The sequence below is a fragment of the Linepithema humile genome, chromosome 5, assembly GCF_040581485.1.
Source record: "Linepithema humile isolate Giens D197 chromosome 5, Lhum_UNIL_v1.0, whole genome shotgun sequence".
Classification (NCBI taxonomy): domain Eukaryota; kingdom Metazoa; phylum Arthropoda; class Insecta; order Hymenoptera; family Formicidae; genus Linepithema; species Linepithema humile.
The window spans coordinates 19,057,497-19,079,471 of record NC_090132.1 but is presented as its reverse complement, the minus strand read 5'-3'; the positions used below and the strand labels follow the sequence as shown (position 1 = coordinate 19,079,471).

At 37.8% G+C, this 21,975-nt stretch overlaps 1 protein-coding gene across 1 annotated transcript in view; it reads right to left on the bottom strand.

Annotated features, from left to right (window-relative positions):
* LOC105674138 (homeobox protein aristaless) overlaps positions 1 to 21,975 on the bottom strand; it is a 114,014-nt gene that overhangs the window by 18,299 nt on the left and 73,740 nt on the right. The window contains exon 2 of the mRNA XM_012370270.2: positions 6,646 to 7,027. Coding sequence (XP_012225693.1) covers positions 6,646 to 7,027 — 382 coding nt within the window. The remainder of the gene's footprint in view (positions 1 to 6,645; positions 7,028 to 21,975) is intronic.

Sequence of the window (21,975 nt, the reverse complement as noted above, 5' to 3'; positions counted from 1 at the left end):
CTATCTAATAAAAAGTGTTAAAAATTTCATTAAAGCAAATACTGGTAATTATGAAAACTTGATTGAGATTGGATCACTCTGATTTCATTCATGATAGAAGTATTTTTTTTTTTTTAACTAATGCTTACAAAGCGTTAAACTAGATTCATAATTCCTTATGATTTCTCAACGTGGTTTGGTCTCGGTTACTGCATTTTCGTCGAATATGAATAAAGGAAATCGTGGTAATGACACATGTCTAATATATATGTTATGTGTCCGACGTACACGCCACTCTAAAGAGGAACTAATAGCTGCGAGTTATAAAACCTACGTACATACACATACACGAACCATAACATATTACGATCTATATGCACTGTAACGATTGCGTTGAATAAACAAGTCTCGGAATTTGCCATTTATCTCGATATAAATCAAGTACTACACTTATCTCTGCATAGTTATACTTGTATTTGCGTAAGCTGATAGATCCGATAAATATGGACGAACAAAAGACTTCTTAATTACTTATAATAACAAAGCAACGATATCACTATGCGATAAGACAAAAACTAGCCACTATTTTGATTGTCCTGTCAATTAGTGTCGATTGCAATCGCAGTGCAATAGTAAAGATCTTTGTAAACATGTTTATGTAAGTATAACTTTGAGTAGTATAATTACAGAGGTGATTAATTATATAAGTAAAAAATAAAGTTTATATCTGCATTTCAACATTACGTAGGAAGATAACAAATGGCAAAAAATAAATTAGATACTAGATGTGAAAAATAAGTATTTACTGTACATAATTAATCAAGATGCAGATATTGGAATCATTGACTTGATAGAAAGAGAGGAAGGGATACAAAGTGTTATCGTGAAAAAAAGCAAAATTAAATGTGACAGGTAAAAAAGATGACTTAAAAAACCAGAATGACACAAAATTACGAAGACCTCATCCATAAAATATACACCTCTACGATCGTCAGATCATGAACCAAGTTTATGTTCATATAATCGTTACTTGCAATGTGCCAAAAAAAAAGATGACATGTCATCGAAATTTGAGCCCCGATAATAAGCGACGCCCGAAGCTCTTTGCCTTTCTTACGCGTCGTAAGGAGACGCCTCCGGGGCGCGGTATCGATAATGTTTAATAACGAATCACGCCGGCCGGACAAGTAATTCGCACTGACGAGGGGTGACAAGCCGCTTTTGCCGCTCGCATTATTCCCGACCGGGATCCGCAGCGCGGTGCGCGCATACCTACCCGCTACCTTTATGAGGAGCGAGGCGAAAGAGAGAAGCCGGTAGCCGGCTGCGTAATGCGTGCGTAATGCGCGCTTAATACGCGTACGGCGTGGAGAGCCAATTACAGATTGGCCACACTACCGCCAATCGGATGAGGGATGGACCCCGACAAACCTGTACTCTTCGTTCTCCTTCGCACTTCGCGAGGCCGAGGCCCTTCGTCCTGCTTAAGTCCATTCTGCGAGGAAGGACGAAGAGAGACCAGCCGGCGGTAGTTTAACAATCTTTTTCGTCGCCTTGAGTGCAAGAGATAGGACGGATAGATTTGAATTATCGTTGATAGTCCACTTTTGAAAAACGTTTCGAGGAAAAAAATATTTTGCATCCACTGATGTGTTTTATAAAAGCAGGATTATCTTACATATTTTTAAGATTTGTTGTATTCCACAGATGAAGAGAGAGCCTTGACCTTCAAATATTAAATTTTAATTGCAAAATATTATTTGTAAGCAGATTTTGAATTCATTTAATATATCATCTTAAGTGAAATAATAGCATACACATCTTGGAATAAAAATTATTTACCATCGACTTTTAATATATAAAATAAAAACATTGCGTATTCCATCACGTCCGAATATTATTATGATAAACTAATCGATCGAAAAGGATAAAATAAAGGTGGTGTCAACTCTATGTTGTTCTACAATATGACAGAGATCTAATACTGCTTCCGCAGACTCGATGTAACAACAGCGTCCACTAATTAACTCCGGAAGGCACTAATCTTATTTGTTGAGAAACGAATAACGGGTCGGCGGCGTTTCTAATCGGGAGCATGACTCGTCGTCGGCCGATTAATGACAGGAGAAGTTGCGGGTCCGGGACACAGCGGACGGCACGGCCAGAGAAGGGCTGGAATCGCGGCGGAGGGCCGGCGAGGGGGGGGGGGGAAGACAGAAAGAAGGGGAGGGAACAGAAGAAGAGACCGCTCCGTGGAACTGGTTCCGTTCCATGGATCACTGGAAACAATCATCCTTATTAAACTCACCACCGGCCCACCCCGCAGATATAAAGGCATCCTTTGGAATGATTTACCGAGAAGCGCGTCGCGCGGCCCTTTGAACAGGTGGATCCCTCGAAATGCGACGCGAACTGACGATAAATTTTATGGATCCACCGTGTAGATTGAGAACGCGCGCAACGGGGGTGGCCGCGCGCGCGATTTCGCCGAGTCAGCTTTTGGAAATTACAATGAAACGGCGCTTGATTGGTCGAATGGATAATTACAAAGTAAAAAAATCATCAAAAAGTTTTGATACGATTAGTTCTGATTTCTGCATGTTCTCTGCATTTAAGCAAGTGGATTCGAATCATTAAAGTGGAACAATCCGGCGTTTGATTAATTTATTAATTTTTCATTTTAATTAGAAAATAATATCAAAGATATCAAGTAACGAAGCGAATCTTTGACAACAAAACTTTGCCAATTATATCAATATTGATGTAGAGCTAGCTGAAATATCACGTCAGGAGTGACCGCGTTTTAACGGGCCGTACGTGTTAACGTTTACGAGGTTATTAATTAGCCACATCGTTCGTCAGTAAAAAAGTAAATAACCGCTGCCGGACATTCGGAGCGACGACGCGAGGCCTCATCGGTTTAAACGCACTCCGCTCTCTTTCTCTCTCTTCGTATTTCTCTCCTTGGAGTTTACAGCCGGGATAAAAAATTAAAACCAACAGGAACACGCTGGGACACGCTAGGACTGGTCGGAACCGCTTGCAGTTGAACGATTAGTCCAGTCGAGCACGACGCTGCCGTCGTCGGTAGCAGCGCGCACCCGAGCCACAACACTCTAATCTAAATTAGATCTTAAGAGCCCGTAAAGGTAAGTGGCCACGCTCTCTCGCGGGCTTACGTGGCGAGCCGGCTTTAAGTGCCATATAAACAGGACGAATCTGGTAATCCGCGCGCTCTCTCGCAAATACCATTCGAGCCCTGCATTTGCGGCTGGCGCAAAAAAGTTCGCGATTATCTGTTATCGCATTTGGAAACGGCATTCCATAAGATGCCAGTCTCTCGTCGACAGCTTATCCGGCGCTACCTCTTCGTCTCGGTCAGTATCGGATAAAATCGAGGATAAAATCGGTCTGAGAAGATGACTGAGAGACGTTCCTTTCAGGAACGAAACAATAGGAACACGTAAGAACTAAAAACAGACGTATGCAAAACTATGGAAGCTACAAAAAAATCAAGATAAATTACACAACAGTCTAAAGACTGTGAAAGAATTTGTTTTATTAATAAAATAAATGTAAAAAAATAATAAATGATAAACAAGTAAAAATATAAAAGAACAAAGAGGAATAAAAATTTTATTAATTTGTGGAGCAAAAATATTTCTAAAAATCGAATACCGAGAACTTAAAGAAGAGTACCGATGGTGTTCTCGAACCAATGTATTCTGCTGATTAAAAAATAAACAACGAGGAAAGGAATGTTTATCGACGTCCAATTGGATGTACATAGCCCGCCATGCGGAAACATGTGTCTTTTATTGGCGAATGAATTTTCATTCGCGATGTACAGGAAGTTGAGACCGTGCTAGCATCGTCCTGGGTCGTCGATATATATTTCGATGGATCTCAATCGCACGCGTGCCCTTATGTGTAAAGGCATCTAATGAATATGCATCGTCTTCCACAACGCGGTTTCTTTCTCTCTTTTTGTTTCTCTATCTCTCTCTCTCACCGCTTCTCTGTCTCCCGTCAAACTAGTCGATAAACCTAAGCGACCATAAAATCCAATTAGTGTGAAATTAATACTGCTACACGGTGGAATAGCGGAAGATACGGGAATCAATTTATATTGCGAAACGACAGAAAACGCCAGGCAATTTTCCTCCGGCAGGAAGCGCATACAAATGAATGCAGGATAAATTAATACGCGCGACGAATGTTATTAGAAGTCAATCAAGCCAATTATTAACTGTTTCCTTGAAGAAAAAAAGAAACTTTTTTAACGACAAATAATAATAATAATTAGTGTTGTTACTATAAGAGAATACATATCAATTACGAAAACTGAATAATTGAAAATTACAGACAGATTAATTTAATAGATGTATCTAAAAAGAAATATAAACAAAAAGTGGATTTATTAGATATGTCTTACACACATTTTTCCATTAATGAACAGCAAGATGATGATTTCATCGCTGTTTGTAATTGTAACTACAGAAGGCTACAGAATTTGTCATACTTTTTTAATCTATCAACTCTTTTATCAAATTAAATATATGAGATTTCCTCGAGAAATCGAAACATCAATCCATTTCCGAATTACAATTGCGGAGATAAATCTCTTCTTCCTTTTACATTTTTGCTCGTCACAGAAAAGTTTTATAGCTTTCCTTTGAGAATCTTTTCTTTTTACTGCGGAAAAAAAATTATTAGAATACTAAAGAAGTCGATTCTAATTTCGCTAGATAAACGAAAGGAAAGTGTACTTTGCTCGTTAGGACTATCTTTGTCGCAGTTTCACACACGCACACACGTGCGTAGCGTGTCTCGCCACGCTCGCAGATGCATCTCCGGTCTCCAGTCCGATCGTATACCACAGACACTCTACCTGCTTCATCTTTCTCTCTCTCTGTATACTCCCCACCACCTTTGTTAATTACGAGAACCCATACCGTGGCCGCAGGACCGGACCTATTACGAGCGATTACACCGCTATTAGTTACCTACCGGGTGTTCCACGGCGTGGAGGAAGGCACCGAAAAAAGGACAAGAGGAAAGAAAAAGCTACCCAGATAGATTGCGCCGCGGCCCAATGGCGGCGCGATATACTGTATGTATGTAACTGGACCCGAGTGTGCAAGGGACTTAATAATGCAAAATCGTCGTTCCGCATCTACGGATGGGAATTTGCATGAGGATCGTCAGCCTGGCTGCAGGAAGGCCCGATGATCGATGTATCGTTCCGCGAATTTACACTCGCGAATACCCTCAGAGGCTTACACGAATGCTTACGTGTGTGTGATTCATTTACAATATGTCACGGATTAAGATTAAAAAAGAAACAAACATAATCATCACTCAAGGCTAGACTTGAATGCTTAAAAGCTTTGGAGAGTTTCAATTTCGCATTGATATTTTGATATTTTGTTTCTTCCCCTCTCTTTTTTCTTAACATATGCTATTAATATAAAAATGTTAATATATATTTTTATATCAGAGATTTTTAAATGTTTTTTATGAAATCAAATCACTATTACAAAATAATGTATGAAACAAAAAGATGTATGACTGACGAATATTCAACTACAGTAAACATTGATTATCTTACTATTTAATATTTTCTTTCAAAATTCTTTATTTTTAAAATAAAATCTTGAAATATCATAGTTTTTATCACATAATTAGATCAGTACGTTAATCTTATCTGTAATTGAGTGACATGTATCTCTTGAATAGATTTTCCATTTTTTAGATCCATTATTTGCCAATTAGGACCTAATTTGGCGTGGTTAACACGTCACGTGAGTAACACATTAGTTAACGTACCTTTTTAAAACACGACACGCGTTGTGTCTCGAATCGTCTGCCGAGCATCACTATTTCGAGGCTGTCTCAGGTAGTATATACTTAAGATGATCAGATCTCTTTTATAACCGTGCTCAAGGACTATCGTAAATGTTCTGCAGCCAGGACCATTTTTGAAAAAGAATTCAATAAGTAGCCAGAGACGATATCAGCGATAGCCAGTAGAGTGCACAGGAGCCAGACAACCAAATATTTGGGTGGCAGCCAATAGACGGTCTCTTATATTGTATCTAAATCCCGTTACTCCACTGAGCACGAATTCTAAAGCCTGATAAATGCGGCTAGACACCTTGCTTATCGTCTGGACTTACGAGAGGTACATAAACTTCCTATCCTGCAACCGAGATATACCATAAGCTCTTAGCCGTCAGGATTGTCATCGGAAGAGGAATGGCAGCTCTAAATAGCTTTGTGCCAACTAGTTTCTTTCGCTTGACTGCTATTGTGGAACGTTGACAACGCTCGACGATTAATTTAATGCACGGTTATTCAACTGTGCTATTCAATATTCAGAGCACATATACTTCTTATTTTAAAGCAAAGTTGTTTATTTTATGGTATCCTATGCGTTATTATTCATGTCATCACGATGAGTCCTAATTATTATTATAAATAACACTGATAGTTTTATATGCAGTTTTATTTTAAAAAAATATTCTTTGAACTTTTGATATTCGCAGTCTTTACGAAATGTCTACACGAAATGTTTCATTGTTCAAATAAAAATTCCGTTTAGACTTTCTATTTGAGTCAAGATGAAGTTTAAAATTGTTGCAACCTGATAATAAATCGACTTACCTCGTAAACACGTCCGGGTAATGTGTCCTGGAGAAGGCCTTCTCGAGTTCCTCCAGCTGAAAGCTGGTAAAGGTCGTTCTGTAGCGGCGTTGTTTTCTCTTGGGCGCGAAATCATCCACCTCTGCCTCGCTCTCGGGGCTGGTCGGCGCCGCTCGTGGATGGACACCCTCTTCTTCGGATTTCACCTCTTCGGTAGAGATGCCCATTTGGGTGGATTGAGGCGTAGTCGTCGTTGATGCAGGCGTCGATTGCTGGTGAGACTGCGGGTGAGATTGCTGGCTCACCTGCTGGCTCACCTGAATTACCTGACTCGAGCTGCTCGTGCTGCTTGCAGGACTCGTCTGCGGGACGGCCTGCTCGCTGCCTCCTCGCGACGAATGATCTACACAAAAAAATAATTATGTTATCAATAAATCATATAATAAATGTATTTTCTTTTGATTACAGGTGTCAAAAATTCTCAATGCTGCTGTATCCTCGAATTAGGGATCAAAGTCGACGTAATTCTGGTGAGTACAAATTTATTCAATGAATAAAACTGTAGATTAATTATAGTATCTTGTCAATTAAGTAACAAGGAATAAATATAATATCTGGATTATAATTAAAATCCAGCCAATGCAATATTTATTGATTTTTAAAGGCGATTGATATTTTGATCTAACTGTTTATGTAAGCAAAGTAATTTTATGCACTTTCAAATGATCGCAAAGATAAAAGTAACAATATCAAAGTTTACTGCCACACTTACTGAAATTAGAATTCACAAATGTCGTAAATTATACATCGTAAATTATATTACACGTGTTTCGAAACTTTTTTTTAATCTCTAGATAATTATAATTTTATACAGAATAACGTCACATTAGTTGTTCATAAATAGTTGTTTAAAAAAATACAAAGAGACGCGTTAGTGTCGCGGTCGATAATAGGATGAAAGGATAATGCTCTCGTTAGGCTACTTGAGTCGCGACTGAAACATGAAACAGAGTGTGAAACGATTCATCAGCCGTCACGTGATCCGGTGACCACAACGTGTTATCAGCGACGATCAGATTCTACGAATGGCCAGGGAAATCACTGTGGTCTAGTTTCCGTTGCGAGCGGATTTAAATGCCGGCAGTTCGACGCGCTGACCGTAAACCACCTCGGGATTTGGAATTTCCGTGCCTCAAATTTCCGCTTTTGTAGAAAGATTTATAAAGTGACTGCTGTATAATTAAACTGACCATTAAAGCAACTATTAGGCTATAAAAAATTTTACGTTTCCTTGATTTATGAAAACCAAGCTTAAACAATGCACTACTTCAGTATTGCATCAGGTATTCGTTTCGCAATTCATTTTGTAAGAAAAGATATCAAGGAAGAAATAGATAAATTAATAATTAAATTTATATAAATCTATATATATTATATAATTAAATTAATTTAATTAATTAAATAAATTTATATAAATTTATATAAATAAAGATTAAAAGTGAAAAAAGTCTCATATTCTTTATCAAGCGTGAAATCATAATGTCGATATTTTTAAAAGTAGAACTCTGTTGTAATCAGTAAAAATAATTGCATTAGATTGGAATATACTTAATCATTATATCAGAGAAACGAAATATGTATGTAAATTGTACTTGCTGTTTTGGAGATGTTTTTGTGGACCCGTAAAGAATTTACACTGATTATGAATACATACATACATGCAAGTTATCTTGTTGAAAAAATGAAGGGAACAGTCACGCAATTTACAAACCGAACAAAACGATACAATCGCTTCTCGTATCCATTTATTTTTTGAACGCGACCCTCCTTAATCGTTCTTTCACTGCACCTTATAAACCTGTCGTGGTTAATTTCTGCACTGTACCGTTATTCTGGCCGAAAAAAATATCTCGGTGAGCGTGAGATACTGTGCGTTCCGCGGTATTTTGCGGCGATAATGTAAAAATTCTACATGATATCGTTATCGTCCGCAGCAACCGTACACGTTCACGCGATAGATTAGTTAATAAGCGCACATTTTTTATGTTTCGTTTTTATGTTCCTCTCCCATATCACAAATTTTACTTTTTTTGTAAAACAGAAGCCATACAAATTTGTTATTAGTAAAAAATTTATAACTCTGCTTATGTAAATCTTAGTCTATATATATATTTATCTTATATCATTTTTTCAATCAAAATGATAATTTAATCAGTGATAGAATTAATTTTAATTAACTGTCCATAATAATATAATTATTTTGCAAAATATTGCAACTATGATCATAAATTTAAATCAGTTTCGAATATAATTCAATATTCAAATGCGAAATTGACGTAATGATGGATAAATATGTGATTTATTACTATATATTAAGGAAAGAGGCGGATTAAAATAATCATCGGAAATTTTAAATGCAAATGCTGACGCACGCGCGCATATAGCAGAGGTATCATTCCTTTCACCGCGACCTTGCTTTGTAGGAATTAATGATTCCTACATACCCGTGCCGTGGCATGATCGTGATGTCGCGTCGTGGCAGTCGTGTAACAACGTTCGATATTGCTTGTAAAGTTGTAACGGAATCATTCGCAATAGATATTGTGCATAAGTCGGTGACTTTAGGAGGTGAGATTATAGACTACTACTGTGAACGCATAAATGAGAAAATTTAAAATAGAACTGGAATAAAAGTTTAAAAATTGTAATAGAATTTGTAATTATATAAAACATTCAAAATCTTTATTCTTTTTAATATAACTTTTGCGACACAATTCATACAATTATAATATGAAAAGTATTATTGAAAATAGATTAGAAGAGGAATGTAAATATAATTTATACAAGTCTTGATATTTAAACTAACCATTTTAATTCAAATAGCACTGAGCATTTTTTTATGTTGTTATGCATAATTATGCATTTAAATTGTTCCTTCACATATGACACGTAAATGATCTTTTCCATTTATATACTCATATGCTTGATTCAATTTAGCTCAATTTAAATCTTGGAAGGAATTTAATTTGCTACGACTATAAGTATTCTCGTCACGTTTTGCACATATAGGCGAAATGCAGCTCTTATGTGCGTCGATATACGCTCGTATGCGAAGTCTTTAGACGAAACGGCGGTCGATCGAGCAAATTTCTAGAAACGAGCGGTCGACTCGATAGGAAGCAAGGGTTAAGAAGCCGGTCGCGGGAAGGATGGGATCGAAGTGGTTTACGCGATTCTTAAGCGGCAGTTTTTAATCGAGCCAATTTATCGGAAATGAGCTTATAATGCAGGTAGTCCCTGTACAGCGTAATGCCGATAATATACAAGAGATCTAAACCTTGCCGGATTTATCTTTTTGTTCTCACGCACACGCAACGACGTGTACAACTGCGAGTTCGTCGACGCGCGAAGAGAGCGAGGGAGTGAAAGACGAAGTTAGAAAGAGCAAAGAAGGAGAGAGAGAGAGAGAGAGAAAAACGTATAGGTAGCCTTTTACATTATAATAGCATTAATGGGACCCGAGGCCGCACTTAGCGTTCGCTCGCCGGCCGGCTCGCCTCGTCGTTATTAACTGAAAATTACCGAAACCGAAATCTAATTCGCGTAAACACTATAATTTCACCGCGTGCCGTAGAGTCGGGAGTCGCTCTCTAAACGTTCGCTCTCTCATATTCTCCCCTTGTGATAAGACACATTAAATTTTTCGGCTTAATCGAGCGAATAAATAAACCCACGAGATCACACATCTGTTCGCGGCTGCAAGTGATCGTGTCGACCTTTTTATGTTTTTTTTTTTGCGCTACTTACTGTACATCAATTTCCAAGCCAACTTTGTTTTGTGCGCAAAGATAAGGAACATAAAAAAACAATACAAAACGTAAAAATATTCCAATCTATTTGTAGCTACTAGCACTCGATAAAACTTTCTATAATAAGACCTGTCAATGTTATTTCTATCAATATAAAAACGTCTTTATAATACATTTACATTTATAAAAATCATTGAGATTAATTCTATTACGTAAATTCTTTATAGAAATGTTTTGTGTACGCAGGATAATAGCAAAGAAATGATGTTATCACTTTGACATGCTAATATAATTACGTATAACATTTATAATAGCTTCAAACGTTGCAATATGCAAATCAAAGCATTGGAGCACGTAAATCTTTAATGGAACATATTTATAAACGTCAAACGGTAAATCATTTTTAGTACAATCATACAAATCGTCATTCCACCATGACCATGTGCCCCACGTTATCTCGTTGTTATTCCCGGCGTGGATTAATAGACGATAGCCGTTTCATGTGTCGCAAGTATACGTCGTAATAAACATCGGCGGGAGCGTGTTTTAGTGCGATTCCATCGCGAAACGAGTGGTAACCTGCATCGCATCGATGTTACTTAATTTACCGCGAGTTCGATCTCGCGTGCGCCCATTTATTTTCTCTCCATCGGCTGCTCCGCGCGCCTTGACAATATCATGAATGTTCAATTAGATACGTCACGCTCGATTAGAAACGATTGCAGGGCTGTAGCCGGTGATTAATCTTGGAGGAAACGCAAAGAGATATTACTTAGTTAATATGATCAATAAAATCGCGTATATTAGTTTATGTCATATTTCTTTATTCATTATTGCGTACAAGCACGTGTACAAGATACTTCACATTCCTCATTGCTTTTAATATATAGTTAATAACATCGATATCTCTAAGCGCTTTAGCGGAAAATTTATGAATCAAACTTCAGAGGGATACGAATAAATAACAAAATTTTATGCTAGACTTAATTTCAATCTTCAATTTGGAATTCTAATTTGATTAACTAGAGAAATTAAAGCGAATTTAGCCTTATATCAACAACACACTGTAAATGTAATTCTTCATCTTTAAATGTGCAGAAGTCCGCAGAGTACAAATGCATTACTGTAACTTTTCTTGCCAGGTCCGTGAAACGCAATTTGGAAAACTACGTCGTTTCTGCTACATTTGCGCGCCGTTAGCATATAGTTGCACGTGTACATACGTTGCGTGTGCGCGATTTACGGCCGTGCAAATTAACACGTCGCAATCAACTAATTAGCTAAGTCAATGTAGCTGCTTACGCGAATGCGACGTATGTAGTACCGTAAGCGACAACTGTTAATTACCCCGCTAATCCATTCCGCTGCAATTCCGTGAATGCCAATTAAACTTCCGCTGATTTTTTTTTTGTCATGAAACTTTTTGCATCCACGATCGCACAGATTATATAAAATATTATCGTTGCCATTTCGTTAGCCGCGCTTCAGTAAAATTACATCTAATCACTGCATGTTTCGTAAGCATAATTGCGATCACATATTAGTTTAGAACTCGTATTTTTTTTTAATATAAGAATAAAATGTTCATTATTAAAACAACCTTAATAGTGCAAAAAAAGATACCAAGAGAAAAAGTTACCTTCAAGTTTTACTTGTATAGCGATTTAAATTTATAATTTAAATGTTATTTCTATCCTTACCTCAGAGACGTGTTAGACAGGTCGCGCGAGATTGAACTGTCCCGATTTACACAAATTATACTTATATTGCATGATGTTCAATATTAATCATAATGTATCATTCACGCAAGACTTTGTACTTCGTTATTATAATATTGTAATTTTGGGATAGAAAGATCTAAATGAATTATTTTTGAATGACTTAATTTTCAATATTCTTGCTGCAAGTAATCTCTATCTTCATTTGTAATGATAAAAATATATATCCAAATTAGCATGTGGAACATTCTTCCCATAAAAATTAAAATTAAGTTAATTAAATTAATCAAATTAAATATATCAATTTGTTAAGATCTGTGGTACAAAATGCAAAGTTTCATATCTGGAAAAGAACTTTTGCGTACACTAATTCTTGGTATGAACGGTACGTGGAGAATGCAGTTATAAATACTATATTATCGTACTGCGTAACTAAGCCTCATGTGAACGATACTTAATATGGGTTTCACGATCGTCTTTTTGTGCCAGTTCATGCACCCCGGTTGGCGACGCCGCACTTGGAAGAGATGTTTCTACATCGAATCATACTTGCAAATTCACGTTAATAGACGCATCAATGCATCCTGCGACACGAACCGGCGTCGGCGTGGCCGTGTTCGATCCCTCGCGCGCGATAATAAGCAGCAATTACGAATTATCGGCGAGTCCTCTGGTCCGTTCGCTCCTGCCGCGATAACGCCGCAGATAGCGCCGGATATATGTACCTTCCGGATACGGGCAATGCCTGCGCGTCCCGTGCACCGCGAATTCGCTTGTAACTCCCGCTTGTAGCTTTCATAATACCTTGAAGAGCGCGGCACAAGAGATTGCGAGATATGAACGGGAACAGCTGAATATGCTCCGGACGTATGAGAGCAACCTTTAACCCTTTCGGTTATCCATCCTGCTGCCTTTGAATATTTTTTATTTTGTCAACGAATAAAATCTTATTCTTACCGTTATTAAAAGAGAAAGTTCGTAGCCATCTGCTAAAAATTTTTAATATTCGAAATATATAAATTTATTATACAAAAATAAAAATAGAGAAAAGATTCGATAAACTTTTCATTGTAACATAATAGCTTTTCATAAAAAAATTAGTTATTTAAAAAAATTTAATACTATTAAGAAATGTGATTTTATATAATTAGTACTCAAAGTATTACGTCAATTGCTATTTGTGGTTATTGAAAATATGAAATCAGTATTACATAATTCAATCAAGTTTTTATGAAACTTATCTTTTTTTCATAAAATATATTGTGGCACATAGTCGTGTATTTTAGATAGATTCTATATACTTGCTTCTATCGCTATTTCAATTTAATATTACACGTGTTTCTTCCAATTATGCAATAGCTTTGTAATTAATCTGCAATGAAGAACAGGAGCGTTGTAAAATGATTTCTTGGTAGACCGATTATAACGCTCTACTAGCTCATGTAATCCCGCGCAATTCAATCGGTAGATCGATTTCGATCTCCTCAGTCCATTATGAAACAAAAAGATTGAATCAGATGATGATTTACGTAAGTGTGTAATATCGATTCAGTTAATAACAACTATCGCAACAAAACAGATAAGCAGATTTTCCACTAGTTAACTGCAAAGTAACTTTTCTTGCAATAAATTGTTGAAAATCAGTTTACAAATCAGAGCTCGCATATTAAAGAGCACTGTAAATTTCGATATCACATCAATAACGAAATACATTTATCAATCGAATTATTTTAAAACTTTATTGGCTTTTTTATACTTTCAATCTAGACGTCCATGCAATTTTTTTGCACGATATTTGCAACTGTGGTCTCGCGACTTAGCGTGAATCTATTCCGCAAACGATTCGTAAAATGCTTTTGCCGTTTCACTATACGCGATTGATTCTGTTGATCGCGGTACTCGAACCGCGCAAAGTATCGCGCCGCGATCGCGATTGCGTATTTATGACGGCGGAACGTCCTGCGACCCCGTCGGGCGCTCACGTATCCGCCGATTATTACGTTGTAAAGATTATCGTGTAAACTAGGACGCGTGCTCGTTAGTGCGTTGCGTGTACGTATATACAGATACATGTAACTGCCGTCGAATGCCGATGAAGCATTATCTCTTGGTGGAGTCGGAGAAAGGCAAGGATTAAACAACGTCATAGGCGCCGACAGGATTTTTCCTTCTTGTATCTGCTAATTTTTTCCAGCTTCCTGTGTAATAGATTTATAAAAGAAAACAAAACAAATTCAGTTTTGTCCATTATAAAATTTAATATTAATATTAATACGTTTTAATTAGAGTATTATCAGTGTTATTTATATTTTTTATATAAATTGTTTGTTTCTTCTAAGGTTGAAGAAATGCTTTTGCTTTTAAAGTGTTATCGGTATTTATAAATGCTCAGTGTTCAACGCGTTATTATGAAAGAAATTTTGTGTTGATATTACTTTCTTTTTCAATTATATTACTACTATAATGTTTAACAGAGAAAGAATTATAGATAACTTTACTTCCATTACACGAGGACAGAAGAGAATCCTCTTACATCCTTCTTGCGACGCCCATGAACAATCACGATAGTACATTCGAAATGCGATGCCGAATCACGTTCCCTCCTTTCGCGCACGATTCTCGTTTACAATCTGCAAATTGGTCCATTATCGGCTCGGAGAAAGCATCCACCGACGATTTACGCACATGCGAGTAATTAATGATCGCGAAGATAGCGGCTAGTGTAATTTACGCGGCGTCCGGTGTATCGGCCCATCATCGATCATACGCGCTGATCACGAATCGACGAGAGACGCGGGGCGCGCCACAATGTGCCGATTCGCAAATAAAAATTAATTCCGACGTTACGTGGTAGCCGTTTAAGTCACGGCGTATATATATCGTTCCGTTCTACGTCCGCGCCTCGATAGCGATCGTTAATGATTTCTGCACACATGATTGTCGGGGAATGCCAAGTTGTATGCCGCCGGCGGTATTTGCACATATCTCGTCGTACCTTGATACTTTGATGTACGCGTACACACGGTGTCAGTCAATATAGTAGCCGCAACAGTGTACATTATCGATTATCGCGAGAGAGAAAAAGAGAGAGAGAGCGAGAGATCTTCTCAAAGATAGTAGCTTGTGGGCTCCTTCACTATGAGATCTTTATAGATCATTAACGACTCGTAAAATGGAAATTTTTCGCGCAAACACCAATCAATTAAATACTATTGTCTAATAAATACACGTGGGTACATACTTCTGATGATATATTGCACTTTGTGCAGTGATAAAAATAGTTTATATCGTCATAATAATATAGATTGGACATTGAAAAATATTACAATATGTAATAATTTCTTAGCTATGACAAAGTTATTGATCACTTTCAATTAGGATAATTTCTTTATTAAACAATGTATATTTTACGGTTAAACGAAGAAAGATCATACAATAATATTGGAAAAGTTGAAGTTAATAAATTTAGTATTCGATATAGGTATTTTTTTATTGCTTGTTAAAATAAAATTGTCTGAAAGATTATTAATTTCCTATTATCAATTTTGTTTGAATATTTAGCGTTATAAAGAAATATGCTTGATATCAATGTCTTACTAAGATTATTTTTGCACGTTTGTATTAAAATTGAACTATTCAATGCCAGTTTCAAACCGTTCTTCCGATGAATCTTGTTTACAACGATTCTCTTTCTTTTTCACCTACAAGCGCTGTCTAATCTGTCGATCGGTGTGAGCCGGGTGCACGGCCGTTAATCGATAATAGTCGTCTAGGCAGGTGCGCGGTCTGTTGATCGTCAGTAGCGATTCGCGAGTGATCATTAGACGCTCTGTAAAAGAAGATGCATAAGGCAGTCGGCACGTGTGATAAATCACGCGCTTCCCATTGCAGAGTTTAGCGAAATATAATTGGCCGCGCTCCAATCTACATCTAAATTCATAGCTGCGCATCGAAGATTTTACTCCTTCCAAGGGCTTTCAAAGCGCGCCGCACGTTTTTGTTTTTGATCGGGCATACCTTGATTCCACGTAATTAAAGATCACGTTTTTACTCGTGCGAAATGATGGAATTGCTGCACATTACGAAAATTTTTACCAATGCTGACATAATATCGTAGGAAACTTGGAAGAATACAAGCGCATGTACAAAATATATTTTGCACTTGTATACATTTTTAAAATAGAAGCAAAAGAACTATTTCTTTTATCAATTGAATTGAATAATTCTTATTCCCTTTAAAATAAAAACTATAAATTCTCATCAAAAGTTGAAAATTGCGAATGTTCAGAATGTCGCGTGTAGATTCGCTATCGAGACACCTTCATAGAAAGACAGTGAAATTTCTTCGCGGCGCTCTACGGATTAACAAATTTGATTGTAAACGCGTTTCTTGCAAGCGACAACGCTGCGGCGTGTGTCGTCGTCGCGTTCATAAATCTCGCTTGGCCCGGCCGCACGAATGCGCGAAGCATCGTTGTCACGTGCATTAGTCTTATCCTTACAGCGATTCCGAGAACACAACGGCGAACCACGAGAACGATGTGTCTTTCTTTTTTCTTCCTCATCTTTTGCTCGCGAAAGAGCGTGTACCGGCTGCTAGTCGGCAAGTCCTAAGTACAGTCACAATTATTCACGGCAGTTAATTACCAGTGGTGTCACTATCAATTATGAAATCACGTCCCTCGTGTATCTTTGTACCACGTGTGGTACGCGCGCGATGTACTCTCTATCACGCGATAAAAATTGCGCGTCCAGCTGAATAATCAGCGGCGACGCCGACGATTAATTTCGCCTCGTAAGGTAGTATAAGGCGCGGGTGACGACGCCAATATCGTGCGTTACTCGCTTAATTATACAATGTGCGGGACAGGGTGCCGTAAATTTTTTCCGCTTGCCGACAGGTTGCATGTGGCATGTGCATGAAGAATAATCGAAGGGATCTTGAAAAAATATTGCAAGTGGCTTCTTTTTACAAATTTTTAGAATGAGAAGAGATATTTATTTGATAGGATATTTCTTAAAATATTGCACACACATAACACTAGATAAAGCTTTAATACAAACTCTTATAAAATGTATCGTAAACTTAACACTTGCAACGGTACGAAAGAAAACGCGAGAGAGAAGTGAAATATCAATCACACTTCTAACTTGATAATGCAACGAAAATTCGCTCCATTAATTAAATCACTGTTTATTTATTGCCCTTTAGAGGACTTTATTTAACTCTTTGATTTATACATAATTAGTTTTATTATTTACCGGCCAGTTGCGGCAGCCGATCAAGATTGCAGTATCGCCGTTCTTTTATCGTATTACAACGGTCTAATACATAATTTAAAAATATTAATGCGACATGTCCATGATTGCCTTGGACGAGCAAAATAAGTACGTTTTTATTTTTGCGCAATTATTTGCTACTTTCTTGCGCGCGGCAATCTGTGCGCCGCAGATTGCGCCGCTGCTTTTTGTCCACTCCAACGACTCGGGAATTTGATTTAACGTACACGGCAATTCGCGTGAATCTGACCGTGCATACACGTACTACTTTATACTGGCACCATACTACATGGTGTATCCGCCATTCTAGTAGCGCGTCGCGAATATAGCGCTGCAGAATCGCTCTCTTGATTAATGGCAGGTAATTACGGTTTTTGCCGTCCTTGTAATTGTTAATAATTGAACGTAATCGTTATGCCTTTTTAATCGCATTAGCCGAGACGCGTACGCGGCGTTGCGCAACGCGGAAAGAATTGCCGCGGCGCGTCCTCGTTCACCGAACGATGACGACGGCAATGATGACGGGACGAGACGGAACGACGACGGAAGTACGTCGTCGACCCTTCTCGCTCCTACGTCCGGCTACGTGATGACCGTTTGTAAAGTAGGTAGTGGTGATTAATATCAGAATAATATGTGGAAGCGCTTTTATCGGGCATCGTTATACGCTGTACAATTCTGCAGATTTTACATAAAATTACTTTGAAAAAAATCTCGATCTGAATATCGTTTTTATTTATTGACTTAACATTTGAGATTAAAAGTAATTAAATATCAATTGTAAATAGTTGCGCAATGAAGATGTCATTTTCAAATATTATATTCAATTAATTTTTAATATGATAAAAATATACGTTTTGTAAAGAAATTAATTAGAATTAAATTAATGTATCATGCGAGACATCATAATATCAAATGAAACATGAAAGGGGGAATTAAAATCATAAAATTATTGTTTAATATAACAAAATTAATGTTAGATATAAGAAAAATGCTTAAAAGGAAATCATTGTGCACGTGTTCAGTATTAAATTTCCTTCATAGAAACTGGTTTTCCATCGATTTACTACATTGTATGCAATTACAAACACCACCTCTATCGATCATCATCTACGTGTTGAGTATCAAGTATCGAAACGGCGGAAGCGACTCGCTCTTCGTCCTCGCGTTCTTTTATTGCTGCGAAAGAATAATAATAGCGGCGATGCGTCGGGCGCGAATAAGGGCAGAGCTATTTTGCATAATTGTCGAAGAGTATACTGTCGGTGCAATCAAGAAATGAGTCAGCTTTTTGGAAGCGGCCGGGCAAATTTCACCTTAGTAAGAGCTCGATGCCGCCCCTTCGCAGGTTGTTCCTAGGCATTAACTCGAGCCCGAGCTCCTTCGAAGGGTAACTCGCGAGACAGCGCAAGACCGTCCGGCGGTAAAAACTTTAATAGGCCTTATTACGCATCGACCTTGCGCGATTAATTAAATATGCGTTCATCTGTAGAGTATGGACCGGGCTTATAATAATCGTCGATGGTTAATGACCATTGAAATCGCCATTATGGTTAACACAACGCGACTAGATAAATGACAAATAAATTAATAATTAATTTTTCTTTCGACCACGTGTTAGCCTCATTTCGTCTTTATCACGATATCTTAATCGCCGGAGTTTAATTGAGAAATAATTGTTTGCCGAGTACTTTAGAACGGAATAAGTCGTCATTATCAGAACGTTAATAGTTTTAATTGTTTACTCTATTATCTTAATGTGTGTGATAGCACACATTTGCATCGCGCATGTATGCTAACAACAAAATGATACTACTTGTTTTTCCCATACTATAATTAAAAGGTTATAGAATATTCAACTTGCAACAATGATACTAGTTTAATCGCGCTATTTCATTGAAAATATTGTACTTTGCATTATTTCTAACATTTATGATATTCATCCTTGATATTAATAAAGATTTTTTCTCTATTATTTTTTAATAATTCAGTCGCTACAGAAAACTTGTGTCTTTAATAACACATATTTCAACAGTTCAAGCTTACTGTTAATTGTATGTTAATACCGCCATTACAGTTAACACGACGCGGCCAGATAAATGACAAATAAATTAATAATTAATTTTTCTCTCTATCACATGTTAGCCTCATTTTGTCCTTATCACAATCTCTTAATCGCCAGAGTATAACTAAGAACTTAGAAATAATTGTTTGCCGAGTACTTTAGAACGAATTATGTCGTCATTATCAGGACGTTAATAGTTTTAATTGTTGACTCTATTATCTTAATGTGTGTAATAGCACGCACTTGCATTGCGCATGTATGCTAACAACAAAGTGATATTACTTGTTTTTTTTCATAATATTTTTCATATTATAATTAAAAGGTCAAAAACTTATGTTTTTGAACCTTTAATAACATACACATACTTCAACAGTTCAAGCTTATCGCTAATTGTATGTTTACCATTGCAGTATAGATATTAAATACTATAGTTATTAATACTTAATTTTTATGTAATGAATTTTATGAATATTTTAATTTATCAATTTAATAATTTAAAAAACAAAAGCGCAATAAAAGAATCTAAAAAATAGAAAACATATCTCTTTTTTGTTAATTGTGGCTCAAGTCTATCCTCGTTGTAACATAAATCAATTTCTAACGACTTTTATGTAAATCTACTTCTTTTCCTCTTGAACTATTTTAGAAGCAATTAACTTAATATAATTCAAAAGCTATTAAATCTTTATCCCTTCGATAACTCTATCTTCTCAAATCTGCAAAGTAATCATCCAGCCGTAGACATTGTAAGGTACATTAATTCGCAACCTGTGCAAACTCGATTTATAAATTTGAAAAGCAAATAAATCGCTGGCGTGTAAATATATCCCGTGTCCTGGAAAAAAATGGCAGGAGTAATTAAGTATCTGACCGCTGATCAGGTCTCGAAGTACGATGCCCGTCGCGACGCGGGGCGTTTCATTAGGCGACGGAGCGCCGGTTGTACAGCGAAACACGAGAACGCACCAGGAATCAGGTTTTCTACCGGTTTTCCAAATCCACTTATGCATCCTTGCCGTCGTCGGCGCGCCGGGAGCCCGCGTTTCTTTGCGCGACGCGCGGAGCCGTTTGATTTATGCGCGACGCTTAAGGGCCGATTACTCTACCTCCGCGCGGCTTTATCTAGTCATCAATCATCGGCTCGCAAGAAGTCACTTTGCCGTGCTCCCGCACTGTGTGCGATCGCGCGACGGGCGTACATGAACTGTGGAGCGCTCGGTATACACACGGTGTACTTACGCGTTCCGTGACAAAACGCCGTGCGGAATTATACCGACGTTTATAGAACGATTGCCAGCCCCTTGGCGAGTCTCATTTAACCCGCATTGCGGGGGGTTAATTTGGAGTAATCCTTTTTAGAGAAAGTAGCGGAGACTGATCTATCGCGATTGCGGTTTAGTGCGATTACCAATGCACAGATGAAGAAATAAAGCTTCATCTGTGTATTGATGAATTATTGAACGAAAAAATATTTTTTTGAGAGCGGTCAATACATTGACCTACGAATAATTTTTTCTTTTTATATTATATATAGAAAAATGTGTATTTCAGAGTGCAATTTGTCATCCACTCATTATTTTTATATAATTATTTTTATTATGATTTTTTATTAAATAGAAAATGATACATTTATTAGATAAAAGACAATTACAAATTTCAGGAAAGATATGTAAATATGATCTACACTAATCTCTAAAGACGCATCTCTCATGCGTAAGTAACAAATCGCAAATCTAGGCACCTAGAAATAAAAATATATCTTAGAGTTCAGAACGAAAGTCACGCGATTTCACACCTAGTCGGCAGTTTTCGCGACAAAAACTGTCGACCAACATTGTCGTCGGTTTCTGCACACCGTAAACGCCCGTGACGGTAAGAGGTTTGTCGGACCTTCTCGCGACCCGGCGCGACGGTACCACTCTGACAGGTCCCATTGTTTCGCCTTTTCAACGGAATTCTAATTAAGGAGATCGGTCAGATAGCGCCGCGCGGAAGCATTCTAGCGGCGCGCTAGAGGGTTATTAGACTTTTCCCGGCGATGGAAACGTCGAGCGGTATGGCAGAGAGCGACGGTGGTGGTGGTAGCAGTGGACGCCTGGCGAGGTCTGCAATTATTATTCAATTTCCGTAACTACGCTTATCTTATAACCCGATGTCACAACCCATGGCGAGAGCGCGCGCTCGCTTGTGTGTAAGCTAGAGAGAACGAGCGGCGCGGAGCAATCGCAATTGCAGGGGGTCGCAATTAAAGCCCATTAGTGCACAGCGGCGGCTACACATGCGCTGTGACTGAATGTAAAAGACGGAGAGAAGTCGCAATTTTCGAGTCGTGCACCCTTGACATTCTTCGCGGTGCGCTTTTGCGGCCGCATCTTTCACCGGCCGACACGCAGCGACATGCCGTTACTCTAGTGTTATAAGTCGTGGTGTTGTAAGTGTTCCCTTTTGATCTCCTTCGCTTTTCGATGTTGCGATATTC